Genomic DNA, 14,245 nt, shown 5'->3' with positions numbered 1-14,245 from the left:
GAGGACCTGAGTTCAGTTCAAAGCACACATGGTAGATGGCTCAGAACTATCTGTAACTCTAGCCCCAGGGGATCCAGCATCTTCTTTCCTCTCTGGGCACAGCACTCATGTGCGTATACCCCCCCCCACATATATGTAATTAATAAAATCTTAAAAGAATTGCCCAAGGTGCCTCACTGGCCATAGCCCACTTTTTGATAATCAATGAGGATCTAAGGCTTAACAGGCATCAACAACATCATTTTAAAATGACCTTTTTCCTCTTTGGTTTTAAATTGGACATGAAATAAACCCTGAAAAATGTGGACTGTTTTGCTGTTGATGAGTATTTTTGGTCAATGGTAATAACAGAGGAAAACACAGACTTGCCTTTGTTTTTATTTTATTATTTTTATTTTTATTTTTTTGGTTTTTCAAGACAGGGTTTCTCTGTGTAGCCTTGGCCATCCTGGACTCACTTTGTAGACCAGGCTGGCCTCAAACTCACAACAATCCGCCTGCCTCTGCCTCCCAAGTGCTGGGATTAAAGGCGTGTGCCACCACGCCCGGCTTGCCTTTGTTTTTATACCTTAATGTCATTCTTGTAAATTAAAATTTCTCTTTAAAATGTAACATAATAGTTTTTGGAAGTGTGTGTGTGTGTGTGTGTGTGTGTGTGTGTGTGTGTGTGTGTGTGTGTAGAAAGAGAGACTTCACAGCATATCAGCATATCACATGCAAAATAAGCTTGCCTAGATACTGAATGTCCCTGCCTGTTCGTTTTATTGGGGTTGTTGTTTTGAAACAGGGTCTATGTATTAGTCAGGGTTCTCTAGAGTAACAATTTATAGAGTGAATTTCTACCTATATATAGAAAGGAGATTTATTAGAGTGAGTTACAGGCTGTGGTTCACCTAATCCAACAATGGCTACTTTTGTATAGAAAGACCAAGAATCCAGTAATTGTTCAGTCCAGAAGGCTGGATGTCTCAGCTGATCTTCAGTAGATGCTGGGATTCTGAAGACAAATATTTATATCCATTTTACATATATTACAGCCTTAATAAAAATATACCTGGGCCGGAGAAATGGCTCAGCAGTTAAGAGGATGCAGGTTCAATTCCCAGCACCTACATGACAACTCACAACTTGTCTGTAACTGCAGTTCCAAAGGATCTGACATCCTCACACCAATACACATAAAATAAAAATAAATAAATTATTTTAAAAAGAAGTATAATTTAAATTTATACCTATCATTTGTATGTTAAGAATATGGCTGAAAAATAAATTTATAGTAAATAAAATTTTATGTGTGTGTACATGTTCCTGTGTGTTCATGTGCATATATGTGAATACACATAGAGCTGGAGGTCAACCTTAAGCATTGTTCCTAAGGCCATTTATATTTTTCAGATAGAATATCTCACTGGCCTGGTGCTTACTGATTTTGCAGCCTCAGTGGCTAGCAAACATCAGATCCTCTTGTCTCCTCCTTTTTAGCACTAGAATTGTAAGTACACACACACTCATTTTTTGCTTTTTTAGATGAGCTCTGCAGATTAAACGCAAGTCCTTACATGGTAAGCAGTTTATTAAGTGAGTTATCGCCCAGCCCTAGTAAAAGGATCTTAAATTTACATTATTTAGTTTTTTTTAAATACAAGTCAGTTTTATTTCCTTTTTTTTTTTTTTTTTTACTTTTGCCTCTTAAATAATTTTTTTTTTTTTTTTTTTTTTTTTTTTTTTGGAGATAGAGCCTCACTGTATATTAGTTTCTTTGGTTCCTGTATTAAAACACCAAGACCAAAAACAAACTATGAAAGAGTTCATTTTGTTCCAGAGGGAGAGTCCTTAAATGGCATGGAGGTTGATCCATGATCAGGCACAGGCTGGAAGAGAAAGAGCCAGCTGCAACTGGGCCAAGGCTATAAACTTCCCAAGCCTGTCCCCTGTGACATACTTCCTCTAGCAAGGCTGCACCACCACCCCAAACAACAACAGCTGTGGACAAGGATTTCAGGAGCCTCCATGAAAACCACCTGATTGGGCTGGAACTTATTAAGAACCTCATGCTGCTGTTCTCAGACTCACAAAGATCTGCCTGTGTCTGCCTCCCAAGTGCTGGAATTAAAGATGTGTACCACCATGCCTGATGCATCCACCCCCAATTTGAAGGGGAAAAAAAGCTGAAGCCTGTTTTGGAATAAAAATTTTAGCAAGTTCAATGTATTCTACATTAAACTTTATAGCTTGATGAAGTGTTTATGATTCCAATGAATGTTTTATGTAAACAGTACCATTTTGAGAGTCAAGACAGGCTAAATATCTCTTATTTGTGAGATATAGTATATGTCCATATAGAAGCTGACTCAAATTCATGAATGATTTCAAACCTGACCCTGGTTTGGTAGACATTTGGTGCATTTTAAGTAAATAGAAGAGACATCAGGGAAAAGTAAGCCAAACCCCACAATTCAGGGGCCATCACTTTCAATAAGCAGGTGATAGTAGTGATTAGCTTGCTGTGTTTATTTGGAGTCTACATGGATTTCTCCAAGTCTTCATAGAGTGCTAGTGTTACCCCGAGTCTACCAAGGAGAACAAGCCCAGAAACCCACCCCAACTGGCATGCTTGTGGGGTTGGAAGGAACTCTATCTGGGAAACCCCTGTGCCTAGCTACTGTGGTCTGCTGCCCAAAGGAGAACGGAGAAGGGTACACGGAGTGTACAGCGCTAGGAGACAGAGGACTAGTGATTCTAGGAAGAAATCACCCATAATGTGGGGAGCCTGGGATCATCATAAGGTTGGAAACGACATGCTTTAGACCAACAGATGCCCTCTTAGGTCAGTCACAGAACCCTCCTGTGTGACTATGAATGAGGAGATGAGGTGGGGCAGTAGACAACTGCTGTGAAAGTCTAGTGAGGGAGGAGTGTCAACTGTGCTAATGGACACAGGCTTGTTCTTATGTGGGAAGTGGAGCAAGCCTACAGTTCATTTTGCTCCAGAAGGGGTGTCCTTACATGACAGGGAAGAGTCCAGGCAAGGATGATGGTGTGGGAGAACAGACAAAGCTTAGGTAAGCGGAATTTGGCTTGCCCATAGGAAATGCTACTAGTCCTCTGCTGGAAACATCTAATACCTGCAGGGCTCTCTTCCTTCTTACCTATAGCAAGGCAAGCTCTTCAAGCCTTTGAGACTCGCCTCTCTGCTCATCCACACAAAAGCTTGTCTGCAGTCTTCATGCTTTACCTCCCCAGGGATTCTCAAATGTCTGTGTGCTGAAAATGCCCAACCAGTCCTCCAGCCTAGACTCTGTATTGTCATTGTTATAGCAGAGTCTCTCTTATCCAGACTTCAAACTCAGAATCCCTACTCCAGCCTCCGGAGTGCTAGGAATGCAGGTATGTTCCACCACACTCAGCTCCAAGCCTGGACTCTTGGCCATGGAGGTCCCTCTACACACATCATCTCTCCTAGTGTCCTTTTCTTTGCCTTACATGTCCTTAACGACATGCACTTGGAGTCACTCAAATACCTTCTTCACCTGCACTAACTACTGGCAGGACATATACACTCTTTCTATAGGGTTAAACTCTAATGGAACTTGCGCCAAAATATTTACTTAACCTTCAAAATTCTTTGAGCTGGGTTTGCTCCTTTCTAGGACTTAAACAACACATTGTAGGTGCCCTTTGCATGTAACCCATTGGAGAACCATAGTTATAGCCTTATTCAATGAAAATAATGGTTGGATGAATGGAATCAGAAGCGTATGCAAGGGACTGTAACCAAGGAAAATACAAGACTACGTTTTTTCTGAGAGGTACTGAAGGAGGTGAGAGATGCTGGTCTGCACATATTCATAGGTTCATAGATAGTGGAAGGGGTGAGGGACAATATTTATGAAAAGTTAGAGGTGAGGTGGTTTGTTGAGGATGAGTTCTATTTGAGGATGGGCTGAGTAATGAAACCAGTCACGATCAGGCAAAGGGGAGGCCAGGATTCCTGTACAAGGGCTGGAACTGGTGTGCTCTTTGTAGATTAAATGTCTAACCTGCTCCTGAAATATGTCTTGTTTATTGTATTTCCCAGTCATTGCAGCCATTGAATTCTTCAGGGCAGTTTAGGTCTACAACTACTTTTACCTGTTAACTCTGAGTCATCCTATTTGCTGTGATTTAAAAAGATCCTGGGATCTAAAGACAATACTCATTGGGAGGTGAAAGATGTACTGCATGCATCCCTACATGATCCATGTTCCCCAGTAATTACATATGAAGCAATACAAAATTGAGAGAAATTTGTGTTTTATTTTTCAGAGTGAAAAATACCCACATTTCTTTCAATAAAAACTCAAATGTGCTTATTTGAGGATTTGTAACCATGACAAGCTATGAACTTGAAAATTCATTCTTCAGGTTGATAGATTCTGATAATACAGTCACCCTTTCTGACTGAAGAATCACTTAAGCCTTGCTTCCCTTATCAAATCCTCGAGAGTGACTCACCTAGAGTACAGTGTGTTCCACCAACTACAACAGATGCATGCGCACGCACGGACGCATACACGCACACACACACACACACACACACACACACACACACAGAGAGAGAGAGAGAGAGAGAGAGAGAGAGAGAGAGAGAGAGAGAGAGAGAGAGAGAGAGGGTTACCATTTTTACAAGAAATAGTCACATCTCCATGAAATGTGACCCTCAGTCCTTGCATGGTGCTAAGTGAAGTGTTCAGACTGAAGGAAGGGTTAGTTGAGAAAGACTTAACTGCCTTTTCTTTGGAGGGTTATATGCTATTGAACTCATGCAAAACAAACATGTTTCCATTTGTTCTGTGTGTGTCTACGCTGCAGGCAGAACAGAGGCTAGTGCATGCCCCGCCCTTGAGAACATGCTACTGTAACTGTGAATGTGAGTATACTATTTTTCTAAGGCTGTCATATCCCTTTTTTTTCTGACAAGTATCACTACAGGTGGCTGCAGTGTCCATTGTGAATCTATAGTTCTCTGTGGAGGAAGAATCTGTTATAACAACAGTCCAAGAATCACTCTAGCACAAGACATCCTATCTCTAAATTCCCTGTGCTAGACATGGTCCATGAATTATCTTTCTTTTATTAATAATAAATATATTTGAAACCAGCTATGCTTCAACTGCTTTCTCAGCTAACGACTTCAGCAAATCCTTATAGACTGCAGAGTTCATGAACCGGGGATAGGAGTCTCTGTGCATTAGGGTGTAAATCTGCAGCTGAGCGTCATCAAATATGTGTTGGGATGGATCCACCATGTTTCTGTTGATGACCTCTCGTACTCGCGAGTCCAAGCTGACCTGTGGAGAGATGTAGCAGCTGTAATTTCTCTTTTGAAATCCATTTAAACTCCCAGAGTTGTTTTATCTTTCAAAAGACCCCCAAACCAAACAAGATGTTCTAAAGTTCTGAACTGTGGAGAGAGACTAACAGGTGAATGAAAGGGAACTCTGGAACTTAAGTGGCTCCAGTGGCCCCTGGAGGCCTGTGAAACAGATTGCTGGCCCAGTGCCAGAGGATTTGATCATACTGAGGGTCAGCATTGTATTTTCACAGGTTTAAGGAATGCTGACTTTTTGGCGGTGGTGGTGCACACCTTTAATCCCAGCACTTTGGAGGCAGAGGCAGGTGGATTGCTGTGAGTTCGAGGCCAGCCTGGTCTACAAAGCAAGCCCAGGACAGTCAAGGCTACACAGAGAAACCCTGTCTTGAAAAACAAAACAAAATGAAAAAACAAACAAACAAACAAAAAAAAAAACCACACACTGCTTTGCTTCTTTTAAATAAGTGTAAGATTCCTTTGAAGGTAGAAGCTAGCGTGTATAGATGTATCCCTGTTAATGAAGGCAAAAACCTGGGTGCTGTGGCTCCTGCCCAGCTAGACACTGGGCATAGGTTTCTGATGGGAGTCCAGGTCAACAAAAGGTGTCTGTAAAGTGAAGTGCTCAAATCAGAGGGCCTGAGAGCCAGTGGCATCCAGCTTTCTAGTCCAGCAGTCACTGCTGTATCTATAGTAAGCGTTGTCTCTATGTCTTTTTATATCCTAAGAAACTGTGTATGCCATTAGTGAACTGATTGTGGAAAATGAAGTGATGGTTGTTTTCAGGCTTGCTAGTTTATAAGTATTTTAGTAGAAATAAATACCTCCTTTCCCTCTGCCATGTCCTATGCTTGCTGGATTTGTGTCATAGCCTCCCAGCTGGCCTTTTGGAGTTGGCTCACTACCTCTCCCAACACATTCTGTGATTTGGCCAAGGGTTTTGTTTTTTTCTTTTTTTAAGTGCAAAATCTATCCTGACACTCAACTCTGTCTTGTCCTGGTTGTTGACTCTCAGGATGAAGGCAAAGTGTACAGTCCCAAGGTTATGCTTTTGAGCCCATGGCCGTTTGCTTCCTGAAATCTCCAACTCCATTTTACTATTCCGCTCAAAAACAGTCTGGACCACTTGGGATTTAAAGAAGGAAGGAGTTAGAAAGGTCTTGCTTTTGTTTCTTCTTTCTGGGACAGCCTTTTCCTCTGCTCTGCCCAAGGAAGTCCACTAGAAAATCCTCATAGGAAGCCAGAACACTCTTTAGTGGTGAGCCTTGCCATGGGCCAAGCTGGCAGTTTTTACTGCAGAAAACTTTTAAAAGTTTTAGTTCTCAAACAAGGCATAAAGGGAACCTCATTTTGTATAACTTTGCCATGAAGACTCTCCCTTTTCTAGGTCTGCTGCTACCCACCACAGCTCTGATAATTTGCCGGCACCCTGCACTGCAGGAGCACCGTCGGCTGCAATGTTCACTGCTCATCCACAACACTCTCACCCTTGGCTTAACTAGTCCTAGACCCAAGGGTGTTCTCGTTTCCTTGTGCTTCTGGCAATTTCCTTTTCATTATCCTTTGTCCATGTTCATCCTCTCTTCTTCATGACTTACTTTACTATCTCACACTGAGTATGTTGGGCCATCATCATACCAGGGATGCTGCGGGCTCTTCCTTCCTGTCTCCTCCGTGAGGTCCTTGACCTCAGAAGAGAAGCCTGCTTTATTAACCATATTCTTAGCTGAACACAGCAGGAGATAACCATGATGGTGAAGTTGGTGATACAAGGCACCTGATTTTAAAAAAAACAACCTAACTGCAGGCAGATTTGAAGAAACAAACACTAAGAGGTGGAAACTCTTAGGCATCTTTTGTGATATTAAGAAGAAGGGGCAAACCTTTGCAGTTCCAGTACTCAGTCAGCAATTCAGTAACTAGAAAGACACCTGAGAAAAAAGTGTACTCAAAATAGTGGGATTTTATTTAAATGGGTGTTTATAGGGCACTGTGTGTTTAAACAGGAAGGCTGGAAAGAACACACTCAGCATGTGGGTGGCCCTGGGTTTCTCCTTAGAAGCACAAAACAGAAAGCAAAGCAAATGAAACCCAGTATCAGTGAGAGTGCCTGGACTCTGGGGAAAACCTGATGTGAATTGTTGGTGCTTTTTCTAGGAAAAAAACCTGAAAAAATGCTTCATACTTTTTCAGGGTCTGCTGGATCTGAATGCTACTGAGTGGGCAGGGCCATGAGTATGCAAGCAGCAAGGATCCAAAAACAGCCTTGGGCAAGTTTAGCAATGGCTCTAATGAGACAGTTTTGCAGACACACACCTCTTTAGGAGAGAGAATAGAAATGTAGTCTTCGTATATTATCCTTGCTTTCTCCTCAATAGTGCTTTTATTCGCTTCCCTTTTCAGTTCTTCACAGGCCATCCAGAAAAGCATGTTTTCTTCACTGAACTCTGTACGGAGGAATTCCCGGAATGCGTTTCTTCCAGCTGGAGTGACCATTAGGTTGTCAAATGACTGGGCCCAGGCACACACTTCTTCCAGGGTGGGAATGGGGCTGAGTGGTGGTCAAAGGAAAAGGAATAAGAGGAAGATGTTACTGGTGGTGAACTCAGTTTTTGTTCCATACCTTTTCATCTCTGATACAAAAACGCATGAATGTTGGGCCCTTTTAGGAAGAGAGAGCACTATTCTCATTGGCTTAAGCTTTTGGCAAAAACACAAAACGGATGTCTGCAAATGGCTCTGTGGGACTAAAGGCATGTGCCACCACACCCAGTGCACTGTAACTTTTTGACTAACCTTATGGCCATACTTTCTTTGCATCTGGGCACATCTGACTGTACTTGGGCGTGGTGGCGCAGGCCTTTAATCCAAGTGCTCGGGAGGCAGAGGCAGGCGGATCGCTGTGAGTTTGAGGCCAGCCTAGTCTACAAAGTTAGTCCAGGACAGGCAAGGCTACACAGAGAAACCCTGTCTAAAAAGAAGAAGAAGAAGAAGAAAAATCCTGCAACCATCTGACACCAAGCTTCCCAATTTTCCCTGACAGAACTAAGTTATACGTCATACTGGCCCAACAGAACGTGAATGGGCAATGTCCACTGACTACTTTTTAAGATTCATTTAACACTGATATAAATCCAAGTTATGAGGGGGCAGCAACAAAATAATCAGCTAGGAATGGATCCTCGACCTGAAGAGCCAGAGCATTCTCGAAGGGAAGGCGCTCATCCTGAGAGAACAGCTGGACTGGACTTTGGGCTACCATGATTGCGTTTAGTTTAACTGCACTGAGATCAGGAAAAGCCTAATTAACAGTGATCATTAATATCTACTTTCTCTTGTATTTTCACAGTTGCATATTTGTATGTTTCCCTGAAGAATATATTCTGTGGCTTTCAACAATGTTTATAAAATGGCCAACCCCTTGTCTTCTGTGACTTGTTTTTCCCACTTCATTAAGTCTCTTGGGATTTACCCATAATGCTCTGCAAGTAGGACTCGAATCTCACTTTCTGGTTTTGTACAGATTTTGGCATCATAGGTAATAGCAGCCTCTTAGGTATCATATAGATAAGGAAGTATTGTAGAAGTAGTCCTTGAAACCATCTGGATACAACGTTGATTCTGGATACAATGTTCCTCGTTGGATTGTGTCATCCAAAGGCAGTCCAAATAAATGCCCAGACTCAAAGTGCTATAGGTGTCAGCATACAGGCCATTAAGCTGGCTGCCCCAGGGACCTAGCAACATCTTATATTATTACCTGCTGCCACCACCAGATGTGCCAGGTATATGGGGCCTATAAAAGGACCACCTTCCTACACACACACACACACACACACACACACACACACACACACACACACACACACAGCCCTCCCCCACCTGTCTCTCTCACTGTGTCCTGGCCACCTCCTTTCTCTCTACTGTCATGGCTCACTCCCCTTCCTTCCCCCTCAATAAACCTCCTTTATACCAGACCTGTTGTGTGACATAATTCCTCAGGGGGGTACAGCTTGGCATCGGCTTGCCATGGTGCCACCCCACTGCTGCAGCATCCTCATTATAGATCAGAACATTGGTGTCAAAGACTGAGGGTGGGGCGCTGCTCTCCTGGTGTCTGGACAAACTGGGACCCCTTCTGCTACATCCACCCTCAGCAGATCTGCTTTCTGGTTCACCAATAGCTCAGTGCCCTTTCTACCTCTGACACTCAGGTAAATTTCACTTGTCTCCAGCCTACCATCCTCATTGCTGCAAACCTGCAGTTTTCATTCTTTCTGTCTTTTCTTTTTTCTTTTTCTTTCTTTTTTTTTTTTTTTTTTTGCTTTGTTTTGTTGAGACAGGGTTTCTTTGTGTTGCCTTGGCTGTCCTGGACTTGCTTTGTAGACCAGGCTGACCTCGAACTCACATCAATTTGCTTTCCTCTGCTTCCCTAAGTGCTGGGACTAAAGGCATGCGCCACCATGCCTGGTTTCCCTGCAGTTTTAGGCCCTACTGGGCTTCTTTGCTCCTGCACTGCTTCCTGTTCCTCCATCATCTCCACTCTGGAGCTTCCTGCAAGTCCCACAGCTCTTCTAGGCCCTCAGGGCTTTTGTGATTCTGTTCCTCAGTCCTTTCCTGTAGATGAAATCCTACTATGAGAGCTCAGTTTTCTTCCTCACCTTCTGGCTTAACCAGGCTAAGCCTTTGATCCGTATAAGTGTGGTAATGGCTTGGGTCTTTGTTTGGTCCTCCTTGAGTGTAGGGATGCCCAGGACTACAGGCTGCAGTGACAACTTCCTTCCTGTCTCTTATCCATAGGAATGGTGTCTTCATGTTTTCTCACTCCCCTTTGGGATACATCTCCAGCCTCTACACCTGAAATGCTACCCTAAGGGCTCTAAATCTCTTTGCCTTTCCAATTAAATTTCTAATATTATTTAGGAACACTAAAAGCAAGCGAGGGAATGGAAAGCGGTTCCTGACTCTGTTTCTCTTTTTTTCCAAGCCCTGCCTCTTTCTCTCAGATCTCCCACCCCATGCTGCTTAACCATCTTGTCTGTAAATTGCAACAGTTCAGGACAGGTAAGACCAGAGACTGCAAAACAGCCAAGTGCTCCCACCAGTGGCTGCTCCAAACCAAGCCGCTGATCTAACCACTTCTGAGGTACGTGCACGTCATTTGTCTGTGAATTTGATTCCAAACTCTAGCTTGAGTCTGATTTCCCCAAATGGCTCTAGCTCCCAGCCCACCCACCATGCGTCACCCTCTCATCTCTCCTGGCTTCCTAATGCCAGCCTGAACTAAGTCAATCGCACTTTTCCTTCATGGACCGAGATTTTATTTTAAAAAAAACATGGCGCCAGTCAAAGGCCAGAAATTAGGACACCTGATTTCCAACTTTTCACTGGCACAGACAAGTGATCCCCAAATAGTTTATACATAAACTTGCTTTGCTTTGCTTTAGGCTCCCAAATTCTCTTATCCCTAAGCCTCTCCTTCCCTATTCTTTAAAAAAAAAAAAAAAACTTTTATCTCTGATATCTTTTTTTTTTTAAATCTCTGATTTCTTTGTACTCTATTCTCTAAAGAAAAGGTAACATCTTCAGATTATATATCTTAAGATACTCACTGGGTATGGTTTAAATCTATATAATCTACAAATTAGGACAAAAGGGCAATGGCTCCATGGTGAACCACTGTGAGCATCTACACCAAAAAGCAGACAGTTTATCATTTCGTATTTTATTAACTGGCTGTGACGTGGAACAAAGCCAGGCCAAACTACACTGGATACAAGTGCTCTGTTACAAGTGCCTCACTTCCCTACTCAGTATTCACAACCACCACGGGTTGGCTTAGCTACAACAAACTATGTAGAGGTGACCTTCATCCATATTGTATTAAGGTGTGTCTCTGTAGATTAGGTTGTTCATGGCTGAAATGGCAGTGAGCTAAATGCTAACAGACTCTGGTACTGTCATTGCTATTGGGGAATCTCCTGTCTCAATGCTGTGAAAAATTACTCCCCAATTATCTCTGCTTTGTTAATAAAGAAGCTGAAAAGCCTATGACTGGGTAGAGGTAGAGTGGACAATAAGTGGGACTGAGACTTCTGTTCCCAGTCAAAGGGGAGGGGGGGAAAGGAGAGAGGATGGGAGAGAGAGGGAGGGAGGGAGAGGGACAGAGAGAGAGAGAGAGAGAGAGAGAGAGAGAGAGAGAGAGAGAGAGAGAGAGAGAGAGAGAGAGAGAGAAGAAGAAGAAGAAGAAGAAGGAGGAGGAGGAGGAGGAGGAGGAGGAGGAGGAGGAGGAGGAGGAAGAGGAGGTCGTCACCATGGAGGTGTCGCCATGAGGACAAGGATGGAGCTTGAGGCACCTAAAGCAAGACTAGAAGACAGGAACAAGGCACATGGCTGGGAAGTAGGCCAAGCTAGCACGCGTGAGTTAGAGTAGATTAGAAGCTGATCACCTTATGGTGCTTGAAGCTCATTAATAAATGTAACAGGTCTCTGTCTCATTATCTGGGAGCTAGAGCGGACATAGAAGAAAAACTTTAATTGCTACAAACTATTATCATCCCTGCTACACACACACACACACACACACACACACACACACACACACACACACACACACACAAATGGAGGCAGAATGCGGCCATTATTGGGCCAAGGCTGAAGGTTGAGATACACCTTTCTGCTCTTTATCCTAATGCTTGGGAGCTGTGGCATGGAATTCAGTGTCCTGGGGTCTATGAGACACCTGCTACTTCTAACAAACTCATATACTGTGAGAAGTGCCAGAGGGTGTTGCTGTATCTCCCAGACTTTGAAAACCAGGGCAAATATACATAAGGTAAAGATGAAAGGAAATTTACCTAACCTTGATAAACTATTATTCTATCTGCAAAAATAAATAATATAAAACCATTTAACAATGCTATCAGGATATCTGCCTAATGTCTGCAGTAAAAAAGACATAATATTAAGAATAGATATGAAGTGGCTGGAGAAAGGTAGCATTTACCAACACTGGCTGTTCTTGAGGAGGACTAGGGATTGATTCCAAGCACCCACGTGGTGGCTCACAACCTTTTGCAACTCCAGTCCTAGAGGACCCAACAACCTTTCTGGTATCCATAGGCACCAGGCATGTACCTGGTGTACATATATACATGCAAGTAAAACACTCATATACATAAAATAAATATTTTAAAAAGAGCAAAATAAAGAACAGAGGTAACAATGGTTAAAGGAAGGTAAGTCAATAGGAAAATTGATAAGAGAAAAGAGTCGGGGGAAGAAATAGAAAAAGAAAAGCAATACAAAGCTGCTATGGGTGATGCACACTAAAACCCAGTGCTCAAGAGGGGCAGAAGGAGGGCTGTAAGGTTCCAAGCTCATCCTGCATCAAATACCCCAAAATCAAACATTAAAAATAGAAACAAAAAATCAAAAGTAAAAACATTACATTATGTACTTTTTTCTTCAAAGCACTTAGATTTTAAGTAGCAGATTGGTTGTGGTTTCCACTGAATCCACTCTTCTGCAGGGAGGAGAGGCTCACAAGACACAGGAAGTAAATTAAATATGGCATCCGGGGATCTCACAAGGCACTTCCTCGAGATTGCACAAGCAGTCATGATCCAGAGGCAGAGGACTCTTAGACCCCCCAATGCCTGTGAGGTGTGCAGAGAGCCCCAGGGGCGCTGCATTTGTGAGCTGTCACAGTGATGAGTGGGCCTGCGGGGATGAGTCTGCCTTGGGGTCACCCACATAAGTAACTATTTGCCTATGCTTATGCCAGTAACCCCAATACACCCACCAGCTCATTAAGCTGGGCTTGAGTGGACCTGTTTCTTTGATTTGCTGTCAGCGCCCTTACACACACACACACACACACACACACACACACACACACACACACAAAGCAAAAGAGAGATGCTGGCATCACTGTCAGTACTGTGAGCTAATAAAATGCAAGAGTTCACCTTTCTTCACAGGCTGGAATGTCTGTTCTGAGTTCGTGGGATGCTCTTTGGGGTCTCTGTTCTTCTTGGTTTCTGACAGTGAGGCTGTAAGAAACAAGAGGATTATATGTTGACTGAGGTGCCTGAGGAACATATTCCCTAAGTGAATATTTTCAAAGACAATTTTAGATACTCAAGTAGAATTACTTTTGTAAAAAAGAAGAAGAAGAAGAAGAAGAAGAAGAAGAAGAAGGAGGAGGAGGAGGAGGAGGAGGAGGAGGAGGAGGAGGAGGAGGAGGAGGAGGAGAAGAAGAAGAAGAAGAAGAAGAAGAAGAAGAAGAAGAAGAAGAAGAAGAAGAAGAAGAAGAGACCTTGATTATTATTTTTAAGAAAACCAAGACTGTGCTGGAGAGATGGCTGAATGGTTAAAACACATTCTGCAGAGATCCCAGGTTCAGGTCCCGGCACTCACATGGAGGCTCAAGTTCCAAGGGACTGAATGTCTTCTTCTGACCTTTGTGGCCACGTGTCACACATGTGCTACACTAACATGTCTGCAGGCAGAACAAGTACATAAAAATAAAAATATATAACTCTTAAAAACAACACAGCACCAAGAAGAGACTTGATACCCTATGAGCATATACAGGGGAAGGTCTCCCTCAGTCACAGTCATAGGGGAGGTGGGTAAGGGAAAATGGGAGAGAGGAAGGAATGAAGAGGATACAAGGCATGGGATAACAATTGAGATGTAATATGAATAAATTAATAAAATTTTAAAAATCAGCACAACACAAAGCAGGAAAACAAGGCAGGGTTTGTGACACATACCTTTAAGGCCAGCATTCAGAAGGCAGAGGCAAGTCTATATGTTGTGAGTTCTAGGCCAGTCAGGGCTACTCTGTCTCAAAAATCAAAACAAAGAGAAAGAAAATAAGACTAGGGG

General features: G+C 42.9%; 1 protein-coding gene across 1 annotated transcript in view; it reads right to left on the bottom strand.

The window, feature by feature from the left end:
• Nucleotides 1–4,647: 4,647 nt before the first annotated feature.
• Rgs20 (regulator of G protein signaling 20) overlaps nt 4,648–14,245 on the bottom strand; it is a 76,573-nt gene continuing 66,975 nt past the window's right edge. The window contains exons 3-5 of the mRNA XM_051159569.1: nt 13,321–13,404; nt 7,667–7,901; nt 4,648–5,330 (exon numbers count right to left, since the gene is read on the bottom strand). Of these exons, the coding sequence (XP_051015526.1) occupies nt 5,142–5,330; nt 7,667–7,901; nt 13,321–13,404 (508 nt within the window). The 3' untranslated portion in view covers nt 4,648–5,141. The remainder of the gene's footprint in view (nt 5,331–7,666; nt 7,902–13,320; nt 13,405–14,245) is intronic.

The sequence above is a fragment of the Acomys russatus genome, chromosome 2, assembly GCF_903995435.1.
Source record: "Acomys russatus chromosome 2, mAcoRus1.1, whole genome shotgun sequence".
Taxonomy (NCBI): Eukaryota; Metazoa; Chordata; class Mammalia; order Rodentia; family Muridae; genus Acomys; species Acomys russatus.
The sequence above is the reverse complement of the archived record's forward strand: the minus strand, read 5'-3'. Positions and strand labels throughout refer to the sequence as shown.